The sequence below is a fragment of the Pollachius pollachius genome (genome assembly GCF_949987615.1).
Source record: "Pollachius pollachius genome assembly, chromosome: 1".
NCBI lineage: Eukaryota > Metazoa > Chordata > Actinopteri > Gadiformes > Gadidae > Pollachius > Pollachius pollachius.
The window spans coordinates 9,569,118-9,593,535 of record NC_136934.1 but is presented as its reverse complement, the minus strand read 5'-3'; the positions used below and the strand labels follow the sequence as shown (position 1 = coordinate 9,593,535).

Sequence of the window (24,418 nt, the reverse complement as noted above, 5' to 3'; positions counted from 1 at the left end):
GGAAAGATTATCTCTTGGCCCTATGTTCTGCTTTGTGTCAAACATCTGAGTAGGCCTGACCCCATTGAAACAAGTCACGCAGATCACAGATCCACATCAAGCTGTTCTCCAGAGTTGATGTTCTGGCGACTAATACACCTTTCCTAGGAAGTGGATGCCATAAGCCACTGGCAGAATTATTGGCACACATACAAGGTTTACAACGACGGTGGTTGAACAGGCCATCTAATTACAGCAATGTCCCGCTATCCCACAATGCAGTCAGTGCGCGGTTGCCTGCACTCTTGACAGCTACACAGGGCACCGAGCGAGAATAAAAAAGGTACTGTCACTCACTTGACGTCCAAATTTGATTGGGCGCAAACCTAAACCTCCCAAATTTGGCGGCCTGGTGGCCTGGATTAAACATATCACTTCCTTGCGAAGCAATCAACATTTCAAATGAAACATATTTCTCAGCTTTGGCGGTTCCCTGGCACGGCAATATCTATTGTACTCTTTTGTCTTGGATATAATATTAGTCTGTTACATTACATTTCACATGCCAACACAAACACAGGCACTGACAGCCTTCAACCCTCTGTGCTGAAATTAAAACATGGATGACTTCTAGTGAGCCGTCAGTAGTTTCCCAGCAGTATACACAATCATTTCCTTGACCGCCCGTCAACAGTTGTGATGTGAGAGCTAATATGCGACAGGGACTTTTAGTTCATTTCTGAAGTACATTTCTGTAGCGCGCAATGTGTCTGCATGTAACTTTATAAATGAGGCCCCTTGATGTGTCTCCTCCTCCAGATGTTAACGTGTGTGTGTGCGTGCGTGTGTGTGTTCACGGTGTCAATTAAGACAGCTCTTCGCACTCGGGCACAGGCTTGTCGGCATGACAACACCAAATGGGAGCTCAGTCATCCATGGGACTTAGAAACACGCCGTTCCATATATTTTATATTCTCCCCGCAGAGTCTTCAAATAAACTTATCTTAACCCCCATCCGAAGCCTCCCTCCACTCGCCGCATATCAATTAGACCGCAAGGGTCCGGCTCATTACCTTGGATTTAAAAATTAATCTAACGTGTTCATTTCAAAAGCCTGCTGCCTCCTTTGAGGAGCAGTGACTCAAATAGAGGATTTGTTTTTCTCTCTCCTCATTTCAATGTTCCCTAGAGCCTCAGGCTTCTTGTTGCCTCAATGTTGAAGAACATCATGGAAGGACAGCGAGGGACAAAAAGAAAAACACAAATTGATTAAATAATAATGACTTTAACGAATAAACAACGACTCTGCTCAAATAGCTCGGTGGCCTTCCTCTGTTTATTTGGCATTAATTAATATGCTTCCACCTTATTGCCACCAACAATCTCCTTACTGCTGTGGCCTTGGGCCGGTTTATTTGTCAAGAAACAAGTGCACCTTTAACAAAAGCGCCTTGCTAAAAACCCTGACATGCATGGAAGCGGGAGCAGCCCTGAACCTGGGGGATCACAGAAGGCGTTGCAAGAACCAAGGACCTTCCTCTTGCCGTAAGGCATCAGTGCCCACCAGGCCCCCGAGCTACCCAAAAGCCACACTGAAATGTACAGAACAACACTTGACTCCCTACAACACAATACCCTTTTTTTTTACTGCATACGCTAGAGGCGCTCTGTTGCCTTCTAAGGCGAAAGAGACCTTTTCATTCATAAAATATTTTCAAAGAACTTTCGCGAGAGACCTTCCTCATCATTATCATACACTCAAGATACAATTTATTGTAATTTATTGTTTTTGATTCAATAATACCAAAAAAAGTTATGAAGCAACCCTAGGAAATGATTCTGTGCAGATATAATGAATAAATATTGCTTTCTTCATTTCAAGTGTTATAGGGAAAACAAACACAGGAAATATTTAACTGCGCCCATACAAAGGGCGACTGGGACCTGATATAAGATCCACTATTCATACCGCACGCATTGCATACATTATACGAGAATAAATGCAATCACATTTTCGATTGTTTTGCTCTTTGTGCACACAAATATTGGTTGAGCAAACAACTCCACCACACCATAAAGAAACTAATCTGGCATGTGATGCATGCAAACAGGAGCTACTCAATTAATTTCCCCCTGAAAGGAAACGCGTTAAGCCGACATTGGTCAAACTCTGAAAAATACTGAGTCCAGTGCTTGCCCACTAATCGCCCAAAGTAAAAAAAAGTGATCCCAAAGTATGGTTTATTTTTAAACCCCAGGGGGACGGTGGCAGAACAGGGCTACATGATGCATTGGTCGATGGACACAAAGAGAGGCAAGACGTGCATGCGATCCAATCAAAGGAACTATGAACTTTGACCATATTTCTAGACTCACAAACATTTCTACTTTCTCTACTTTCGAAAAGGGTAAAGGTCACACTAAGGTCACACAAGTTACAAGCCTGACTCAGCAAAATCCCATAGTGATATATACACACGCTCTATAAAACGGGCCCCAGCGTGAAGGCCTGCCGCGGCCAGACAGGGGGCACAGGTAGGTCTGTCTGCAGCGTACCTTGGTTTCAGAGAGGAAGGGAGGACAGCTGATGGATGGGTTGTCGTTGCCATCCACAGGCTTGTCAAACTGACCCCTGATATGGTACTGGCCCGGACCAGGCACGCTCTGGTGGAGGGGAGAGAACAAACACAAATGGAAGTAAACTTAACGTTTAAACAGAGGGTTATATTTAAGCGATGCTTGCAGAATTTATCTGGTGATTAGTTTCACTTTTGTTTTCGGATGGAAATTAAACAAACACATTCTAAGGAGGTAGAGCAGGTTGATTGGTAACCAGAAGGTTGCTAGTTAGATCGCCGGCTCCTCCTAGCTAGAGTGCCGAGCTGTCCCTGAGCAAGACACCTCACCCTAACTGCTCCCCGACAAGCTGGCTTTCGCCTTGCATGGTTAGGTTAGGCAGGGTGAATGTTAGGCAAAGCGCTTTGAGTGGCCACTGGTTAGAAAAGCGCTGTGTAAATGCAGTCTATTTACCATTTCCACATCTTTTACTGAACACAATATATATCTATGAAGAGTGCAGCTCAAAGAACAGAGGGTGAATGGTTTGTTCATACAGAGGGTCGTCATCGAATGGAACAGAGAAGTGTTGTACTTAAAACAACAACAACAACAACAACAACAAACAAGATGGGAACATGAGGATGGAGGACAAAAAGGGTAAAAGAGAGAAGATATCGAAATTGAAGAAAGCTGAGTGCATAATTAAAGCTCTGTTACACACACACACATACACAAACACACACACACACAGACACACACACACACACACACACACACACACACACACACAGTATTTGTGTTACATGGTTGTTTAGTGGCAGTCTAGGGCTACAACTACAATTAGCTGCTTTATTACACTCACAGTATTATCAGTTGCCAGCAGAGACATTATGAAGGACATCGTTCGTGGAGTCACAGACACAAACCACCTGCAAAACCACCAGCTCTTTGTGAGGCAAAACATGTTGCACTCCTTCACTTTTCAAATCAATCTGTTTTGCAGTATTTCTACCGAGGGAAAAAGAGTACTTTAGCGGGGAGACACACTGATCCTGGGTATCCAGGCGGCCTGACGCATTCGTAACGCAACAACCTTGGCTTTGTGGCTCGCCGACAAACAGGGAGGTGGGCGAAAGTCAATTCCGGATAACAGAGTCAAACCATCATGTCTCAAAATGACACTGTAACTCCCATAGGAAAATGGAGGGCATCCAGCTAAGATGAAAAAGATGGTAGCAGCGTTCGCAGCAGTGTACTTGATAGGATCGTGGTCCGGGACGGCCAGGTTAATTTTCCCAGCTGCTCAGTGAAGCGTGTGAATATACATGCATATTATAGTATACACAAACACGCGCGTTAGGTTAATTAGGTGCAAGAGCACTTCGCTGGCCGTCCTCCCTGCTCCTGGGCCTGTTTAAGTCAATTGAGACGTGTGAGGTCAAGTACACAACGCACACACACACGCACACACACACAGCTAGATTGAGACAATCAATTATCCACGAGTGCATGGTGGGAGTTTGGTCAAAAGTGTTTGGGGAGGGGCTCACTAAATATGCATACACGCACACACACACACAGCCACACTCAAACAATCAACCTATAGTAAATAGTGGGTGATACCTTCTATCCAGTATTGTTGCATTACAAAGGAAATGTGTCATATTTTAGTGTCTCATCTAGACACCGCTGTAAACTTCAAATAGCAATAAATGTCTTGAACGCGTTGTGCTAATTTAACTTTGCATCATTTAGATTTACCTTTCAGAGGGTGACGGGCTCATTAATCAACAGTGGAAGAGATCCCCTTTAGACACTTGTCTCTGAAACATGAATGCTCTGTGACATAGATGACGTCATTGATACTCGACAAGGGACTCTGACGCTTACACACTTCAGTTGAGCCAGTTCAAGATTTACTGACTCACTTTGGCGCGGAGGGGGAAACTCAGGGCTTGATCGCGCATCCCAGCACTGAGTCTCCTTGTTTGTCGCCAGTGGCGACGACATAATCCCGGGTGATGATTATTTGGAGGAGCTTTTCATTATGAATGTGTGTTGACTTAATAGGAGGGTTATTGTACGTAAGATGGAGGCCCCCTGCCAGCCCCACAGTAGCAGCAGTCACCCGGGGTCATTAGAGCTGGACTGGCCAATCTCTGGGAAGGCAAAGTGTTTGTCCAGGGTGTCCCCGCTGCTGGTAATGACCCATCTGCTGTGTGTGTGTGTGTGTGTGTGTGTGTGTGTGTGTGTGTGTGTGTGTGTGTGTGTGTGTGTGTGTGTGTGTGTGTGTGTGTGTGTGTGTGTGTGTGTGTGTGTGTGTGTGTGTGTCAGGTACAACACTAATGATGACAGATGAGAGTGCAGACTAAGCGGTGGCAGGGGGTCCGGCCACGGCAGGAGTGAACACACACACACACACACACACACACACACACACACACACACACACACACACACACACACACACACACACACACACTTGGAAGCAGGAGTCACAAAGTGTATTTTACTCTAATAGAAAGATTCTGTCCATCTATCAAGTGTCTTTGTATAGACACATCTAGTTCTATAGATCTTGCAAGCCATTGCAGTAACGAATGACGCTGTGGAAAAGAGGTGGGAAAGAGGAGCAAAGAGAGAAGATGAGCGAAGACGAGTAAAGAAAACTGAACAGAGAGGATGAGGACCTTGACAGGCAGGGCAGGTTCACCTAACCCCCCCCAACCCCACCCCCTCCAGCTCCCCATAAAACGTAGCCAGGCGTTTCTCAAACTCTGCCTCACCCGCCCAAAGCCAGCGAGCGGAGAGGAAAGGAGGAGGGCTCAGGTAGCATTATCCTGGCTGCATGCTCAAGTTCATACACAGGTGAGTTACTCCCCACCACTCCTCCAGCTACGGTGTATCAATGTCTGAGTGACCGTGCGTGTGACCATGCGTGCGTTCGGGCGCGGTTGTGCGAGCGCGCTACCTCTGCTAAAAGCTTATGATCTACTGCCCTCTAGGGGTGGTGAGGTGAACTAAAGATTTACATCTTGAGCGCTGACATGACAAAGCGGAGCAGTATTTATATTAAGAATTCATATACTACTTACAATAAGTAAAAGCCCAGCACAATTTATTGTTCTGCTCTGACAATGATGTGTGTTGGAAGGCATGTGAATGAACCATAATAATAATAATAATAATAATAATAATAATAATAATAATAATAATAATAATAATCCTCCTACAAGATCATGAGATGGTTTGTCGGTCTAACTATGTCCTGCATACTATGTCCAACTTTATACTATTGAGTAGTTTAGAAGACATTCATCAAAGCGACTTGCATTGAATTGTAGATGTGCTTAATGAGCAGGGAGGATATGGTTAGACATCTTGTGCAGGGACAGTTCACAGGTAATTCAAACCAAGATAATTGTGGCACCTCACACTCAATAGGAATAAGGAATTAGCTTTGGCCTTGGAAATCAGAATGCAGGCACCATTTTTCACCATTGGGTTTTCTGATGACTATATATGATGAACATGTCCACTATGACAAATAGCAAACACGCATAGATACTAGGGGTGTTACGATTCACCGATACGAATCGGTATCCGGTTGGATTAACAGAGATTGCGACTACATCGATATGTAGGCCCCCGAATCGATTTAAAATGACCAATAATCTGTCGATGCACCGATTTAAACGTTGCGAATCGGTTGAGTGAAGCTTCAGCCTGATATCAAGACAGTCAACACGTTTCATTCCGTTTCCATACGGATCCGGAAAATGAAACTTAAGGTAGCGGGCAGATCCGCGCGGGTGTTCGTGTATATCTCCGCGCGCGCCCTGCGTTTCCGCATTATTTTAATTAATAAAAAATGATTGTGCTAACGTTAAACAAATATTAACTGTATCTATTAGATTGATTCATATCTCATCAAATCGCACCCGATCGTTAGAACATTGAATCGAATCGCATCGAATCGCTCCATATTAAAATGTATCGTCCCTTAATCGTATCGTAGCACCTGTATCTAGATACGTATCGCCGTATAAAGGAGAGATGCACACCCCTAATAGACACACTTTCTATACATTTTCTGAACTGATCTTGCCACCCCGCCAAATATAGGTACTAGGTACAGACAAACACACACACACACACTTCCACTTCCACAACTCATGGTTATACAGAGACGCACATGAATTATGTGTGTGAGGGACCTAAGACAATACACGGTGACACAGAGGGATAAAACAAGACACTCAGGCCCATACATTGATGCAGACAAACAGAAGGAGCCTTGGCAGTACCTTCTTCTCCTCTTGCATCACCACCAGCTCATGGTAGCGAGGAAGGCTGGGGTCCAGCCTGCTCCTCTGCTCATTACGCAGGTTCACATTCTCATAGGTGGACCGCTGGACTCTGGGAGGGAGGAGGGAGGGGAGGAGGGAAGGGAGGAGGGGAGGAAGGGAGGGAGGGAGGGAGGGAGGGAGGAGGGAAGGGAGGGAGGGAGGGAGGGAGGGAGGGAGGGAGGAGGGGAGGAAGGGAGGGAGGGAGGGAGGGAGTGATGGAGGGAAGGAAGAAAGGAAGAGAGGAAGGAGGGGAGGAAGGAAGGAAGGAAGGAAGGAAGGAAGGAAGGAAGGAAGGAAGGAAGGAAGGAAGGAAGGGAGGGAGGGAGGGAGGGAGGGAAGAAAGGAAGAGAGGAAGGAGGGGAGGAAGGAAGGAAGGAAGGAAGGAAGGAAGGAAGGAAGGAAGGAAGGAAGGAAGGAAGGAAGGAAGGAGGAAAGGAAGTGAGGGAGGAAGGAAGGGGTAAAGGGAGGGAGGGAGGGAGGGAGGTAAGGAGTAAAGGAGGGGAGGAAGGGAGGAAGGTAAAAAGGAAATAAGGATAGCATGAAAATAAACAGTTCAGGACAGCCACTATGAGATTAAATGGATGCTTGGCACTGCTGCCTTTTATAAAATAATTACCATGAGTGCATTCGACCCGAAATGCATACTCTCTTTTGAGTGTCTTCAATACTGTTATTTCTGCGTTTTTGTTGTTTGTGGGTATGTGTCTGCAGTGGCCCTCCCACGCTATTGGATTAGTTGTTGTTGATGCCTTTGTGAATAACGCTGCTCAATATTCTCAAAGTGCTTAGTAAGGCGCAGGCACGGCCTGGGCGAGGTGAGTGATGTCAAACATAATACCTTGGCTGGAGAAAGAGCGGAGTAATATTTCATGCTGTCTGGACAGATCGTCTATTCCGCAAAGTCTTCAATAAGACTATTTACTCTCCAATATTAGCTGCTTTGGGGCTTGTGTTACCGTAAGCATTATTGTTCCTTTACCACGGCTGCCAATATTCTAAAAATACCAAAAACGACAAATATTACTATAATTATATGGGGCGTTTCATTTGTTGATCCGTCCATTTTCTTTTTAATTGTGCTGTCCCAATATAAGTAACCGCAGGTTGAGATGACCGGGGAATACATATTGGGCAAATATTTAAAAATAATGATCTGTTCAAATGTGTGAGTGCACCAAAATAAACACCTTATTTACAGCTGAACACTGCAGTACGTTCCGAATGTGATTGGCTGTTGAAAGTGGTGTGGTACTCACTGATCTAGTTGGTACTTTCCCGGACCTGGGCCCTCGGAAATCTTCACCTCCGCTCTCTTCCCGGTCATGTTCCCAAAATGGACGCCTTTATATTTGTGGACAGAACTCTCTTGCTCTGACTAGGATGTGAGAAAGAGAAAGAGAAAGAGAAAGAGAAAGAGAAAGAGAAAAACAAAGAGAAAGAGAGAGAGAGAGAGAGAGAGAGAGAGAGAGAGAGAGAGAGAGAGAGAGAGAGAGAGAGTAAACGGCAAGACACCAGGGCTGAATGAAACAAGAAGTTCAGGCAAAATGTCAGAGTATGTCAGGGTCTGGCCGAGACCCTGCGTCTTCCCTTATCTCCCCCAGCTAAACATCAAGGCTTCGCTCCGGACCTATCAGGTCCACTCGCGCACCTCTCCACCACAGTTGAATGACCTAGAAAAGCCATCAGAGTATAGGAGGAGGCAATTAGTGTCTCTACTGTGTTTTCAAGATACTAGCTCGTGGATGGCAGGGGAAAGATAGGAGAATGGTCATGGCCGAGACCCATTGAACGATCCTCCAAATGCAGAGGGTTTGTAGTCTTTTCAGCTGGGCTCTGCATGTTTTAAAGATAAGATGGGGAGCAGAAGGATGTTCCCTTGGACTGGAGAATATCGACACACCAGAGAAATATAATATCAAGGCGAACAAAGGAAAAATATCTGCAGTTACTTTTCAGTCCCCTTTATGGATAACGCATTATGGATTTTCTATGTAACTTTGAAAATAACAAAGAGGAGTAAAGCCGTTATGTGTATTCTCCACAAGATACCGAAACTTGTTTGTAGACCATGAAGGTCATTTATTTTATGCTGGAAGCATAACACGTTTCTAAATAAATGAATTATGGCAATTAACGTATCTTCCACATGGCAGCCCAAGTTTTCTCTCCAAAAAAACTTCTGTGACTTTGAAGCGCTCTGAGAACTTTGGAGCACTCTTTCTTTTTTCTCCTTATCCCGACTTAGAAGTCATTGTTGAAAATATCTGAGCTTATGCCCTCTGGGATGTTTTGATCAGTTTTTGATAAGAACAAAGAGGGAACGGGGTTGTTGATGTGCCAAAAGAACTGGAAGCAGTTTGGCATCAGCATTCGGAGTCTCCGACAAACACAAATTGAACAAGCTTAAGCCATAACATAGATGACATTGAGTTCAGCACTCACACAACTGTCTAGTGATGTCATCAGGGAGGGCTTTAAAAACAAACCAACAAAAACGGTGCTTGGGGTTCAAACAGTGTCTTTCCACTTTGATTAAATGGCACAAAGGCACTTTCAAAATTCCTCTGAAGATGTTCAAGTACATTTGAGTCTGCAGATGTGGCGGTATGCCATGGCCTCACAGCCCCAAAAAGACCACTTAGATGTTTTTATCTAACCTGCGGGGGTCATGATTAGGTAAATCAATATGTCTTCTGATGTATTTATTCTACCATTCTCACCGGCACTCATTTAAATAGTTTCTGAAGGCTGTCAGCTGTGCTGTCACTGCCAACCCACAGACTGCCGACTAGCGGTTCCATTGTGTCAGTCAATACACAGAAAAATATTTATGTGGATAGTTTACTCAGCAAAATCTGTTTATACGATTCATAACAACAATTAGGCTTTTAGTAGACCCTTTTATCCCCAATGATTGACAGGAGAGGCAGAAAACAATTAAACATTGATGATGTGCACGATATAATGTACTGGCACACAAAAGGTGGATTCAAACCAAGCAGAAAAGTAATGGAATAGAAAAACTCGCAGGACAGTATTGATGCAGGCGTTGTGAGCTCCGAAGTCACAGCCCCCACTTCCTCCCGGCCCGCCTGTTGACTCAACCTCGGCCCACCACTCTAGTACACCTCTACTTCTCCCCCTGGTCATTAAGCGGTGAATAATGGCCTCATCGCGGGCATTTTTATGTGAATATTCTTATATGAATTAAAGAAAAATTCCTAATGGCCCTCTTTGTTGCCGTGTATAATGGGTGAGCGTCGTTGTGCTGTGACTTTTTTTAAGTGGCCCCGCATTCATTAGCTATGGAAATAAGTTGGGAGGGTTCAAAAGATGTGCATTAGATCTGCCTGCTGCTAATGGACCATGTCTCATGGGCAGAGTAGGTGCTCTCAGACACACACGCACAGTAATGAATCCTCTGGTAAATTCTCTGACACACTAAATAACTGTGTGTGCGTGTGTTTGTGTGAGTGTGAGTGTGTGTGTGTGTGACTGTGTGATTAGTGCATTTGTGTCTGGGAAGGTGATATGTGCTGCAGTACCAGCAGTGGGTTGTAGAAGGCCGGGCCCAGGGTGACGTCTCTGGCCGGGGGTGGCTGCTTACAGAGCGTGCCCATCGAGTCGTGCTGGTAGCCATAGGCCTGGCCCGGGGATGGGATAGACGGGATGCCTGCCAGGGAGCCCAGTCGCACGTGGTTAGGGACCTCCTGCAGACCCTGGAAAGACCGAGAGAGGGGAAGAGAACGAGAGAGAAAAGGAGCGAGAGACCGGGAGATGAGACAGAAAGTAAGAGAAAGGGATCAAAACAAATACGTCCATTACAATATCGGCTTCTTGTGTTAGTCCTGACATGATATCACTAAGATATATTTTACAGTCTCTAAATCCTTTCATTATGTGAAAACATTTTCCAATAGAAAAGCCTTTTTACAAGTGTCGCTTAGGTCTCAATTGTAGCTGAGCCAGAGTTCTACATGTTAATTTGATATAAGAGGTCATCAGTCCCTTTGCCACTGCCCTGTGTGACTCATTCTAGTCAGCCAGCGAAAAGGAGCTGAAAACCGCCAACAGAACTTTTGCCAAACCACTTAATATAGACCCCTTCCTTCACTGCCCTGCACTCTGCCTTGTTAGGGGTCCGAGCAGCGAAGCTGCTTGGTCCCCTTTTGTTTCTGTAACGTTTTTTTCCCCCCTCAAATTCTGTAAAAGTCATACTGCAGCCAATACCATAAGTCGAAAACTCTTGAAATTTTCAAGTATGGTTACCAATAACCCCCTCTACCCATAAACCCAGATTTAAAAAAAATCATGAATTAGGCATATTTCTCGTCACCATATTGACCTGGACTCAAAATTATTTCATAATATTAATCTCTAGAATCAGATGCATCTATAAAAGCCTGTTTGTTTACTTTTCCCACAATTTCATATTAAAACCAAACATGATAAAAAGATTCTCAGGCTACAAAGATAATCAAAAATTCACCAAAATCACCACATAAAATTTTTAGACCAAGCCTCACAAAAATCATCTAACAGAATTTGTTTTATTTACTTCCATTAAAAAAATATTGGCCAATAAAGTTGGAGCCGTTAGCCCATTTTTCTTATATGACCATTTTGTTATTGTATAAAAAACATCGGACTATTATTAGGTGGATACCAATACCCCCCACTACTAATAAACCCAAATTGTGGTACTGCACCCAAAGGTGGCGCTATTTAAAAAAAAATATGAACTTGCCTTATTTCTCCTTACTAGATTGACCTGGACTCAAAATTCTTTCATCATATTAATCTCTAAAATCAGATGCATCCTTTTCACCCTGGTCTTCTGCTCTAAAAATGTTTATTTTTCTCACAATTTCATAGAAAAGCCAAACGTCCACAGTCTCAACCCATTTTGCCTATATTACCATTTTGTTATTGTATAACTACCATACGGCTATCATTAGGTGGATACCATTAACAGTGCAAATTTTCAGATCTGTACTATTTTAAGAAAGCCCTTAATTCTCTTGTGAAATGTGTGCTTATCAATCGACATTTTTCACTATGTGAACTAGGCTTCATCCAGTCCAGGAACGTCAGTGGCTCAACAGGATAATGACTTGTACTGGTGAGCCTTAGGTTGAGAGTTTGAATCCTGATAAGAGCATTATGAACAAGCTGAACATGACATTTTGTCATTGCCACTCATTTAAGAAACACACCATTGAACAGCACCTGAAATTCATCAGGTAATCAACATTCCGGCTTATTAGTTTCCAAGAATCTGACTGCCAAGACACAGTATGGCATTAGGGGAACTTCTTCGTTAACCATTTTTCCTTTATAATTAACTCATATTTATATTTCTTCCATTAGTGTTCTTCAATACAAAGGTTTAATTTCCCCAGAATTCCAAGATTTTTCAGGTATATGCTTTTAAGAAAGCCCTTAATTCACTTGAGAAATGTGTGCTTGGAGGTTTCTGGATGTTGTATGATTATCAATAGACATGTTGAACATGTGAATGAGGCTGCAGTTCAGGTTTATCAGTGGCTCAATGCGATAATGCCTTGAACAGGCGATCCTTAGGTTGAGAGTTCGAATCCCGATTATAGCAAGCTGAACATGACATTCGGCCATTGCTTTGCAGCTTACCTGAAAGCCGAGGCACAGGATTGCATTAAGTGGAACATCTTCATCAACATCTTTCCTTCATAATTTTTTGTCATATTAATACATCTTGCATTAGTGTGTTCTTGACTTAATTTTGCTCGGACCCCGTTAATCACCGCTTGCGGTTGTATTTTTACTTGCATTAGCATTAGCTTCAGTCAAGTCCCCTCTAGTATTTTGTTTTTGGGAACTCCCCAAACTTTTCAAAAGGAACAGAAGAGGGATCCCTCCTTCCTGTGATGGTTAGCAATCAGCTTCTATTAGCGTTACTTAATATTGCATACCAAACTATTAAGGCCCCTCCTAGCCAGCCTGTCTTTGGCTGACTTGGTTCTTAGCAGGTTCCCCGAGGCTGGCAGTACATTGTAGGCCCCGGGGCCCGGGCCCTCCGAAAGCTGCTCCTGAAAGCGCCTGGTGCGGTTCTGAAGAGTCTGACCACCTTGGATCTTGGACTGCAGGGAAAGGAAAGACGCCAGATGAGAGGGATGCTCACGAGACAGTGTTTTTTATTTTACATTGGTCACTATTTTCTTAAAAATGTTAATGAAATGTCCTGAATGTCTTCTAAAATGTGTTTCCTGCCTTATGTAAAGCCCTCTTGGCTTGCCTTGCATTGTTTAGTGTCATGCAAATATTGAATGCACTCATGGTATTGAATAGAAGGAGCATCCAACTTATTGTTTATTAATATTTTTTTAAAGGGCAGGTTTTTTCAATACCATTTACCACATCATAAATATTGGAATATGGTATTGAATAATATTTTAAAACTTATTTTACGTCCGTCTGTATTGCTCTGTAATATGTGAAATTTGCTGATATTTAGAAACTGACGACATGTTAAGGAATGTTCTTAAGGAGCATTACTCAACTGTGAACCGTGAAACTGTTTCAAACTACTAATACAATGGAATTATCCATTTTCATGACGCTAGAGACGTACAAGTGTGAAGTGATGGCCTACCTTAAACTGTGAGCAGTCATACTGTCCAGGTCCAGGAAAGAACATGCACTCACTGGACATGCTGAACGCGGAACCTCTGTCGGCCAGGGAGAGGAATGGGGCAAAGCAATCTGGGGACAATTGTAATAGTCATGTGGATTCTTACAACATTATATAACAACTTTAAATACATTTGTATCCAACGAAACAGCAAATAATACCTGATTTAGCATGCTTGTTTGGGATAACGTCGTATGACCCTGGTCCGACTTCGGCAGGTGTACTGCCCACGGTGGAGAACGTTACTCTTTGAGCACGTCCATACATGTTGATTACTAGGCTTCGAGCTAATTGATTAATGGATTAATGCATCGCTAAAACGACTGTCTTCTTTTTTTTCTGATCTCTATCGTATACATTCGTCCACTGTCTCTCTCTCACACTGGGCGCTATGTTACTTTGTGAGCGTCGTTGCTTGGACACGCTGCATAATGTGCGTACTAACGCGCGGCGTGTATATAACATTGTACCACTGCACACGTGGAAATAAAACAATGAACCCATGACCAATTATTTAATAATTGTATGTTTCTGGTTTGTTGATGATTGTCTAGAAAGACTAAATGATGAATAACATTTGGGGATCCCCAATGTCCCAAACAGGTTTAGAAGTTATGAGTTGTTTAAATGGCTCAATACCGCCACCTGGCGAAAGAGAATAGTCCCTCTATGATAAATAGACATAGCATTACGACTACATTTTAATGTAATGATTTATTTTAAAATCATGCTTGAAAACTAAACAAATAATGTGCATTTTTTGAATATATGAAACGACTTATTTTACAGTAATGCATACGAACTTACTTAATAATTTAGTAAACGTGATGATTTAAAGTGATTACAGTGATATAATGGGAGCGGGGGGGGGGGGGGGGGGGGGGTAAGTTCCAAGGCTAATAAAGACCCATGTTGTTTGAAAGATTATCTTTTGTGACCTAATTTAAAACGAGGGTGTTGATATATGAAGCTGAAGAATAAAAATCATGAGGTTGAAGTTGAAAATAAATTCTGAAGCGACGCCATGCCAATAGGGGGACTTGCGGAGCAACCGTATCCCTCGAAGAAGACCCTGTCGCTAGCATCACATCTAGTTTCCTGCTGTCATCTTCTTCCTCGGTGTCATTGTGCCACCTGCTTTCCATTCATTTATTTCGAATCAATTACACGAAATCCTTACTCCATTAGTCGTTGACTACTCTGTAATATGAAGGGGTTAAAGATCGTGACCGTGCTGTCGTGTGTGTTGGTGTCTTTGTTCTGTGTGGCGGAGGCTGCAAGGAACAGGAAAGATTCCAGCAACCAGAACAGCTTCCGCCGGGCTGCGAACGGTATCTACCAGACCCTCAGCAATGTATTCGGCGAAGAAAATATTCGAGGATTGTACAAGGTTAGTGAAATGTGCATTAAACAATAATCAAAACCATATGACCGATTATAAGTAAGCAGTGAGGGTGGTTTTCAGTTACTGAATGGGAGTAGGTCAGTGGACACTCATCTACGGTTGCCATTTTGAGGTTAAGCTTGACATCCCGCTCAACCAACGATAAAACAACTTTTAACTATTTGAATTAAAAATAAAACGTACATATTTTATTGGTTTTATTACCTAAAACACAGAAACTCGGCTTTATGACGTAGTTTACACACGGCGCAAGCCCATTGGCCATGACGGCAGCAGTTATATTTTGTTGTCCAAAACATCCCATAATGGCGAAATTGTGACATGTTTGTTCACTAACCGTCCCCAATAGCTCTACCTCATTTTTGCCACATCACTAATTGAAAAAACTGTCTCCCACAACCTAGTACTGAAAATTGCATTTACTTAATTACATGCATATTTCTTTCAGTTTTTCTCCAAGACAACCGAACGTTTTGTCCATGGAGTTGACGGCTTTGTCGACTCTATCTGGAAGATTTGGACAGATCTGCTGGATGTCATGGGCATCGATTGTACGTTTATGTTAAACTTCTTATGCATAATTATTCATTTAGTAAATTATTGTTCTTTTTTAAAGGATCTCTAATATACCACAAGGTGTGATGTTGATTAGCCATTACATTCCTTATCAACCTACCTTCTCAGTGTACCATCTGCCATAGGGTAGATGAACGATTGGTTAGGGCTATATAAAAAAAAAAGGAATCCTAAATATAGAATTCCTGCTGTGAGAATGTTTTTAACAGACCGTGTAGTGTGTTTTAGTGTTTGATATAGATTTAAAAGTGCCCTTCACAGTGAACAGTGTCTCTTTCTTAAATGTCTATTTGAAAGGCCGCTCCATGACTAACCTTTACTTGCCTTGCCTTTCCCAGCCTCCAACATGAGCCAGTACTTCAGCCCCACCTCGCTGACCAACTTCCCGGCCCGCGCCCTGCTGCTTCTGGCCGCCGTGCTGCTGGCCTACTGGTGCCTGTCCCTCTTCCTGAGCGGCCTCTACTACCTGCTCCACTCGGTGTTCGGCCGCTTCTTCTGGGCGGTGCGTGTGTTCCTCTTTGCCATGGCCTGCCTCTACATCCTGCAGAAGTTCGAGGGGGACCCGGAGCGCGCCGTGCTGCCGCTGTTGATCATCATGGCGGTGTACTTCATGACGGGGCCCGTGGGCGCCTTCTGGCGCCGCGGCGGCGGGGCCGGCTCCCTGGAGGAGAAGATCGACCAGCTGGACACCCAGGTCAGGCTGCTCAACATCAGGCTGTGTCGCGTCATGGACAGCATGGACCGATCAGCGGAGAAGTAGAGGGCGGGCGCGGGGGTTCTGGGGGTGATAGGTTAGGAGTTCCCATGGGCACATTTGACGGCAATAACTTGGTGTTGACACTTCTGTTCTCGAGTTTCGGTGTAATCTCCATTTAAAACGATGGCGAACTATAGTTTAGGCAAATGTCACAAAATAATAGGTATAGCTTTTAGTTTATTTACACCTGTCACTCTATTTACATCGAGTATTTTGACTGCAATGTTTCTAAGGTTAGGTCCATCTGCAGTACAAGGTATTAATAACAGTTTTGCTTCAGAAAAAACTCTCAATCTGGTATGCATCATGACACTTGGAATAGATCCAGGTTTGTAATAACGACAACATATTATATGAAGTTGGTTTCTTTTTAAATTATTGTGAATATCCCCTAGGTCCTGAATGTTTTTATCAACTTTGACTTTCCCTTTTGGAAAGTGTGTGTGTGTGGTTACCCAACCATCTTTCTTACCATTCCCATCGAGCTCTCATGTCGGACAATTCCATTTTATTTACCCTCTCAGTTCCGTTGTAACTGTTAATGCCACAGAATATTGTGACATTAGTTTCCATAACAGCAGGTATCAGGAACCCCTTTTTCTTACTGCATTTACTGGTATTTTGTACAAGTTATCACGCAGGTTACACATGTAATTGGGTGCATTGTTGGGATATGGGTGTTGTCACTGTTTGAACTTGGGACATGCACTGGATAAGACAAACGAATGGAAATGACACAAGGCAACGCTATCTCAGGGACATAAGCATAATATTAAATACTAAAATACAATTGGATACAAATGTCATCTGGATTTAATATCCTTAATATACAGCGGTTGAGGGGGAAACGATGTGTCGAGTAGGAAGAATGGGAGAGCTGACTAGGCTTCACATGTACTAAGGGATAGTGCTCATGGTGTTACCATTGCATACCGACGCATTTTTCAACATACTCTGTGTCCTGAAAAACTAGCATGGCCTTTTTATTGCTGTCCAAATGTCTTTCTACTACCTTTTGAGTTGACCTAATAGTTAAAGCTGATGGGTTATAAATAACTACCAGATGGATTGATATTATTGAGTCAGTGATATCCATTGGAATTTCATACTGTAATCAGGTGGTCAGATATTGTACGTGGAATTTAGTTGTCATTTTTTTTCCAGAAACATTGTGATCGTGAACACATCTCATTCTCATTATATCATTCCTTGACTTGAATGTTAGTTAAATGGATTAGCTTTAAAATTGTGAAACAAAACAGCCTATTCTTTTTCTAATATTTTTTCCGTAAAACTGTTTAAATAACCTGCGTGACATTTTTGTGGAAAACGACTACCAAAACCTTTTTCGTTTTGGTTCATCACATCTGCCTTTTATTTAATTTTGTATTGTTTTGGCCTTCATTCTTCACAGTACTGTATTTTTTACGGAATATTTTTTTTTGTTGTTCCAATTGAGACGCACACGATAATGTGTAGTTGCCGTGTTTTGATTCTTCTTGCATACCACCTCTCGTGTTCTTTGTAATGATCTCTATTAACCCTGACTTCCCATTGCACTATTTTAAATAACTATCTTTTACAATATCTATTTCCTTAACTTGTGTTGATGGTGTTGTCGGCAAAGATTGAAATACTTGCCTGACCCTAGCGCTGTGTTATTCAGATATGTAATATATATTCTTGTCAATTTTTATTGTAGAACATGTTTAATATTCAGATTTATTTTCCAGCATGAGATGCTGAAGCCAGAGAATGTCTGTGATATGAAAGTCAAATCGGTTTAATGAATGCAGTATGCTATTAGTCTCTAATATGTCCAGACCAATGTGGTCTGGACACCAAGACCATATTGGTGTCCAGACCAAATTTGGTGTCCAGACCAATATGGCCCAGTATATCAGCGCTTCAGCTTATTGGAACACCTTCTCTTAAGAACATCAAACCATGGTAGCCACGCAGAGTGGCTCAAGTGGGGATAATGAAACGGGGCCTAGAATTAAATAACAAAGGAATTGGATATTCCAAAAAAGGGTGCTTCCAATCAAAAGTACATTTTTAATTATGTGTGGCAGAGACTGCAACATAATAAGCTGGGTGTAAAAACTCAAGAATCCTGTTAATCCGCAAAAAAATCGTGTAAGCCGTTTTGTTTTTCTGAACTAAGTCTTCATTTCAATGAAGCGGTTTATTTTCTGGCCGTTGTTTGGGTTTTCATGTTCTCTCATGTTGTTAGCTTTTTGAGTGTATGCATGGTTAAGTTATTTGCTGAGTGTCGTGTTCATTCCTCCAAAATTCAGAATTTCCTCTATAAATTATTGACAGGAGCACCTTACGGGTCTCCCTGCTGTCTACTTTATGAGTTTGTGTCTGAATCTGTAATTGAGTAACATTTTGGGAAAAAAGTTGTCTTACAGTGCAAATGAGGTCCCGATGTGAATGAATTAAACTTTATCACCACTAAGTTCCTTGTTTTTATTTTGTTCAAGTTAAACGCATTGTTTAGGGCAAAGCCCATATTCAAATCATGTAAGGAAATGAGAATCAGATAAAACACCAGTACATTGAGGAAATAAGTTTTAAAAATCATAAAAACGTTTATTTTTTTGTATCAAATGCTGATTTACACAAGACATTTCCTGAGCAAGATATTATAGAAAAATAGTCTTATTTTACAAGTAGACTCTATACATAAATACAACTAACTAGGATTACATCCTGCTTGTTAATATAGTTCTCTTGATTATCATTGCACATTGCCTAGTTTAAAACATTACGACCCTAACCCTAAAAAGTTAAGTACACACAGTGCTAATTGATGCCCTCTGACACAGTCAAAAATTGTGTCCACACGCATCCACAAATACATCACTCATAGGAGTTACAATGTACCCCTAATGCACATTAGGAGTACATTGTAACTTAGAACATTTGTGAAGAAGTTGAGATTGTTCTACCAACAGCACATAGAAGCACATTCAGATGGCTAGTAGTGCTTGCACAGTTCTCGGCACACAGAATCCAAGTTCAGAGAGTTGCATACTTTACTACGACTAATAAGTAGAGTGCTTTCTGTTAGTCTACACAATGTGTACGATAACTATGCCAGTCATTAGACTAGGAGAGGATGCCAGTTATCATCGGCCAGCATCTGGTCTGCTCCAGTGCCTCCTACTACAAAAATGCAATTTCAGATTTTTCCTTCACGTGAGCTATCAGTTATTGGTCCCTGGAGCAAGAATAAAAAGAGGAAACCAACACAGACAGTGTTGATGTTTTTCTACAACTTATTCGACCAAGCAATATACAAAACATGTAACAAACGGATATCCTTCCCTCTCTAATCAGTTAACCACTAAACCTGTGTAGCAAATGGATATTGCTCCATCGAGGTCCCTCCTCTCTGAAGGTTAATGATTTGAATACATTAACCTTCAAATTACTGACATATATTTTTCTTCTTCATTAAACATTAACATTAACAAGAAGAATATTTCTGAGATTCACCACAAACCCATATTCTAACCTTTGTAAATCTATGGAAAATATGTGCTGATGAAACTACTGATTTCACATCTGTGATGAAATGGCAGTTGGGGCTACAGGCTTTTCATTTCCTAGCGTGTTAGCTTATATTCGATTTTGTGATAACATAACTAAGTCCAAGTCATCAAACATGACATTACGACCATAAATAATATTGATTGGCGACTCCCTTGTACTTGTCACTCAAATCCTGAAGTTGCAAATTACAACTTCCCCTATAGTTCACATTAAGAAACCGAATTGGCCAAACCAAATCTTAAAATTGGCAGCAAGAGAATAACGGCTTTGAATAAACAATGGAGCAAAACAAAATGGACGTCATGTTCAAAGCATTAGATTTCCTACTCACCAACCTGCCAAATTGTCACAACTCCATCAGTAATTTAAACTTCTTTCATGAAAAATCCTTCAAAGACAAATAAAAAAAACAATCAACATTAAAAATCATTCTACCAGGTGGTGCGAGTTTGTACTAAAAGCGAGCGACTACTTTTATGTCCAATGCCGAACCAACAGGGCCAGAACCCTGACCCGAAACCTCGTCCACCTGAATCAAGTGGATTCCAGCGTTGAAGCTGGCACACAGTAGGCTGCTGGGGTCGCTGGGAGCCAGAGACACCAGGGGACCGGCGCCGTCCAGTGTCAATGTTCCCATGCAGGCTGGAGGGGGAACAGGAACAGAGAGATATGGAAAATGTTAAAGCCAGCCCTTTATGGGCCCAGGACCACTTTTAGATCTCCCAATTCATGCAACCCCAACTTTTTATATTTTGTGCTAATGATCTACTTTTATACACTAATAGGCCTTTCACACAAGCACTGTAAGCCAGACATTGTCCAGATATAATTCTCGCAATCTTCAATGTGTTCTTAACCAAACACTGATTCTCCAGAGTTTATCTGGAGGTCTTGTAAAAGTATCAATCATAAGGCAAGCCTGTTTGCACATACAGTACTATTTTAAAATATCTTAATAAAAAGAACATAGCATGTTAATCACCACTCTCACACGACCACATATGCATTGTCAGGCGACCCAAAGCTTTGGGTCCAAATCCCCATGTCTGGAAACACTTGGCTTCACGCTTCTATGGGTGGCTATTTACCGGCAGTGTTCTGATCCCAGATTTTGAGGGAGCCGTCATGGGAGGAGGTGGCCACCCGGGATATGCCAGAGGGACCAGTAGGCAGAAACACACAGCAGGCGGTGGTCTGGATGTGCCCCCTGTATTCCACCACCTTACAACCAGGCTGACGTAGATCCCACAGCTAGAATGACGGCACACACGTTCATAACAATGGATCAATATTATTCATCCTGCATGACAGACAGAATCACTGTGGAGATTTCACAGAACACTTTTATATGAATTTATATGTAAATGTGTTTTTTTCTTGCCGTATCCGTCATGTATTCCTCATAGGTGCTTTCAATGTGCTAGATTCGTTGCTAGAATGTGTGCTCTTACCGTAGCCTCGCACCCTTGGCCCCCGAAGCCATTGCTGCTGGACACCAGGTAGTTTCCGTTGGGACAAACGTCACAGTGGGTCTGGATGTATTGTTTGGCTGGAAATGTGTTGGTCACCTGCCAGGAACGGCTGTCCCAAACCCTGCATTCATCGATACATGCGCACATTTACAACTCAACCCATTCACTGATAATATTGATGTGTACAGGCCTACAAAAAAACAAAGATCCACTATAACTCCTCTAACTCATCATCCTGTAGGCCCTCAAATCATAATATATGTGCATACCTATGCAATCATCCATATACACCTTGATATCAGTCATGTGACACATCTTTCTTTTCCCACTGGCCCTTTGAGTGCCTAGGATTTAAGTGTAATGTTTCTCATTTGGGCTTGTAATGTCCTCCGAGGCTGTATATAGGGATGAGTTACTTGAAAATCATACCGATAAAGTGAAGTAGTAATTGACTCTTACGGTACCTGATAGTTTTGTCCTCTGAACTCTGGACTAATGACGAGCTTCCTGGTACCCAACACACATGAGTCACCTGTTAACAAACAACAGAAAGATACAGTGTCACAACAACAAGTAACAGAAATGGTAGAATTATACTGCCAAGCATTTAAGCATTTAAGATTATAATGATACAATATATTACTAGTACTCAACACCAATAGGATTTGCTTTTATATTGTTTTAAGCATGTTTCTATTTCAAAACAAATTAATTTCTCACCAGATTTCTGGAGATGTTGAGCCTTTGTTCACATTGGCCAGATTCAATGTCCCACAGACACATCCAGTTGTCACGGGAACCACTGCACAGCTTCCTCCCTTCTGCACGGAGATACACACCACACAGGTAAGGGTCAGTAAGCTGTTCATTACAGATTTGGACCCTAGTTATCTCTGGGGGAAAGGTCACACAAGTTTGCATTAATTATCTGTGTGTGTGTGTGTGTGTGTGTGAGTGAGTGAGTGAGTGAGTGAGTGAGTGAGTGAGTGAGTGAGTGAGTGAGTGAGTGAGTGAGTGAGTGAGTGAGTGAGTGAGTGAGTGAGTGAGTGAGTGAGTGAGAGAGAGAGAGAGTGTGAGTGAGTGAGTGAGTGTGTGTGTGCGCGCTGTACCAGGGCTGACAGCAAGTCCATTGACCACCAGTTCATGACCACAGAACTCCTGAATGGGTTCGTCCCCTTGGTCCAGATCCCACATTAACACACTCTTATCCCGGGAGGCACTGAAGATCCATGTGCTACCCGCATAACACTGAACCTGGAGCACAGAGGCGACAAGGAAAGGATGGAAAGAGAGAAAAGAGGCGCAAGGAGAAAAATTCAGATGCTAAACAGCAATGAGTATTAATACAATCAATGTATTCAAATGAAACGACAAACATACAAAATGTGTTGACAGGTGCACACAAGTACTGATATAGTATTGTTACCTTGGTAACCTCTCGGGTGTGACCCTGGAACGACTGACACATCCGTCCTTGTTTCCAGTCGTACACAACCACTGCCTGAAGGGAGTGAACAGGTCATGCACATCATTGTGCATTGCACACACATATAAACACACTGCCAGACATCTACGTACTGATGAAACTACTTCACATCTGGGTGAGGAACAGGTGCCGTTATTTTGTAGTAGCTAGTCATTTTATTGTGTTACCTGGTCACTCCCTCCAGATACACACAGATCTGGGCTGAGATTTGTGACAGTATTGATGGATCCCTGATGAGCAAGTTCATATTGCAAGACTTGACTGTCAGACGAGTTATCTGCAGCACCCCTCTGAGATGCCCTGCACAAGAAAACAATCCCACCCACACACACACACACACACACACACACACACACCTCTATAAGTACCGGTTTAAGTCAACATAAACATAACGCCTATTCAAGTAAGACTATCATTGTTTACTTACCTGTACAGTTGTGACCTCTTTCTGAACTTGCTCTGTAGTTTCCCCATGTCAGCAACCCGACTAGTAAAACACAGGCAGAGTGCAACCCTGAGTGAATCATCTTGAGTATAAATTCGCACGAAAATGATACGTCAAAATTAGACGTTAGTCATTTGGGTTAGTGATCAATTGCTTTACTCTAATATCAAATATGCGTAGCAATGTCTGCTAAATTCCCCAAAATATGTTACTGCCACAGCTTGCATAAGGGTCTGGCCCGCAGCCGCCGTGCACGGGCAGATTAAACCAAACTGCGTGCAGCCACACACACGCGCAAACTCGCCAGACAAATGACAGGAAAGGGAAGACTGAAATCCAATTAGAGCAGCATCCTTACTGTCACATGCAATTAGTCACACAAACACCCTCTAGGAAAAATGCCTGCTAAACATCCATGCATTGCGCCAGATAAACACACTCACGCAAACACAAGAGAAAATAGGTTTTCGTTTAATGTTAGAAAGGGGGAGGAGGTACAGTTCATGACGGACATTATAAGGCAGGTTCTTACCAGTCACAAGTAACGTTAGATGTAGTTGCAGGGAAGCTACAATTGGCTAGCTTGCATGCTAATTAATCTCGCTTTGGTCTCTCATGCCCAGGGAGCGCAACAAAAAAGTAGCAAAGAAACTTGAAGGAAACGAAACACGTGTTCATGTCCGATAACATGATGACACATTCATACAACACTAATTGTCGTAAAGCAAATGGTTAGAGAGTAACGCGACTTGTCCTGCGGGGCGGTGGCATAGCGACGCTTCCATCGCAACCAGGGCGTGGTCTTGGATCACATGGTAACTAACAGGAAATCTAGCCAGGAGATGGATCCTTCAAAGTAAAAGTTACCAACTTTTCCAGGATTGATTGCGCAGCCTGTGGGTTGAGTCATACTGCCTTTATAGGAAGGTGGTACTAGGCAGCCCTAACTAGGAAGCCTTTTTTATATTTCATGCATTCTTGACTACACTGTATGCTATGGTTACAGTATCTGAAGTATGGACAATTGGTAGCATTGTACCAGCTGTGTTTCTTTATAGGTCCATGATTGTACCCCACTTTCTATTATACTTCCCAGAGCCAGAGAGAGAATTTTCTCTATCACTCTGATGCTTCCTACTTCTTGTTAATGGATCAC

At 42.6% G+C, this 24,418-nt stretch overlaps 3 protein-coding genes across 3 annotated transcripts in view; 1 reads left to right on the top strand and 2 right to left on the bottom strand.

Moving 5' to 3' along the window:
- The window catches only part of stpg2 (sperm-tail PG-rich repeat containing 2), a gene marked incomplete at both ends in the record, with an annotated part of 49,682 nt that extends 35,858 nt beyond the window's left edge, over positions 1 to 13,824 (bottom strand). The window contains 7 exons of the mRNA XM_079736370.1: positions 2,536 to 2,643; positions 6,846 to 6,957; positions 8,144 to 8,262; positions 10,433 to 10,606; positions 12,839 to 13,006; positions 13,519 to 13,628; positions 13,719 to 13,824. Coding sequence (XP_079592496.1) covers positions 2,536 to 2,643; positions 6,846 to 6,957; positions 8,144 to 8,262; positions 10,433 to 10,606; positions 12,839 to 13,006; positions 13,519 to 13,628; positions 13,719 to 13,824 — 897 coding nt within the window. The remainder of the gene's footprint in view (positions 1 to 2,535; positions 2,644 to 6,845; positions 6,958 to 8,143; positions 8,263 to 10,432; positions 10,607 to 12,838; positions 13,007 to 13,518; positions 13,629 to 13,718) is intronic.
- Positions 13,825 to 14,629: 805 nt separating this feature from the next.
- Positions 14,630 to 18,150, top strand: bri3bp (bri3 binding protein). The gene is made up of 3 exons (XM_079729808.1): positions 14,630 to 14,947; positions 15,411 to 15,513; positions 15,877 to 18,150. Exons 1-3 carry the CDS (start codon positions 14,765 to 14,767, stop codon positions 16,296 to 16,298), a joined length of 708 nt encoding a protein of 235 aa, XP_079585934.1. The 5' UTR covers positions 14,630 to 14,764; the 3' UTR covers positions 16,299 to 18,150.
- An 818-nt stretch (positions 18,151 to 18,968) lies between these two features.
- wdr31 (WD repeat domain 31) lies at positions 18,969 to 24,025 on the bottom strand. Its single transcript, XM_079739843.1, has 10 exons — positions 23,795 to 24,025; positions 23,245 to 23,304; positions 22,985 to 23,117; positions 22,758 to 22,832; positions 22,441 to 22,585; positions 22,052 to 22,152; positions 21,796 to 21,863; positions 21,311 to 21,452; positions 20,948 to 21,110; positions 18,969 to 20,501 (listed from the first exon to the last, which is right to left on the bottom strand). Exons 2-10 carry the CDS (start codon positions 23,289 to 23,291, stop codon positions 20,314 to 20,316), a joined length of 1,062 nt encoding a protein of 353 aa, XP_079595969.1. The 5' UTR covers positions 23,292 to 23,304; positions 23,795 to 24,025; the 3' UTR covers positions 18,969 to 20,313.
- Between the last annotated feature and the right edge of the window lie 393 nt (positions 24,026 to 24,418).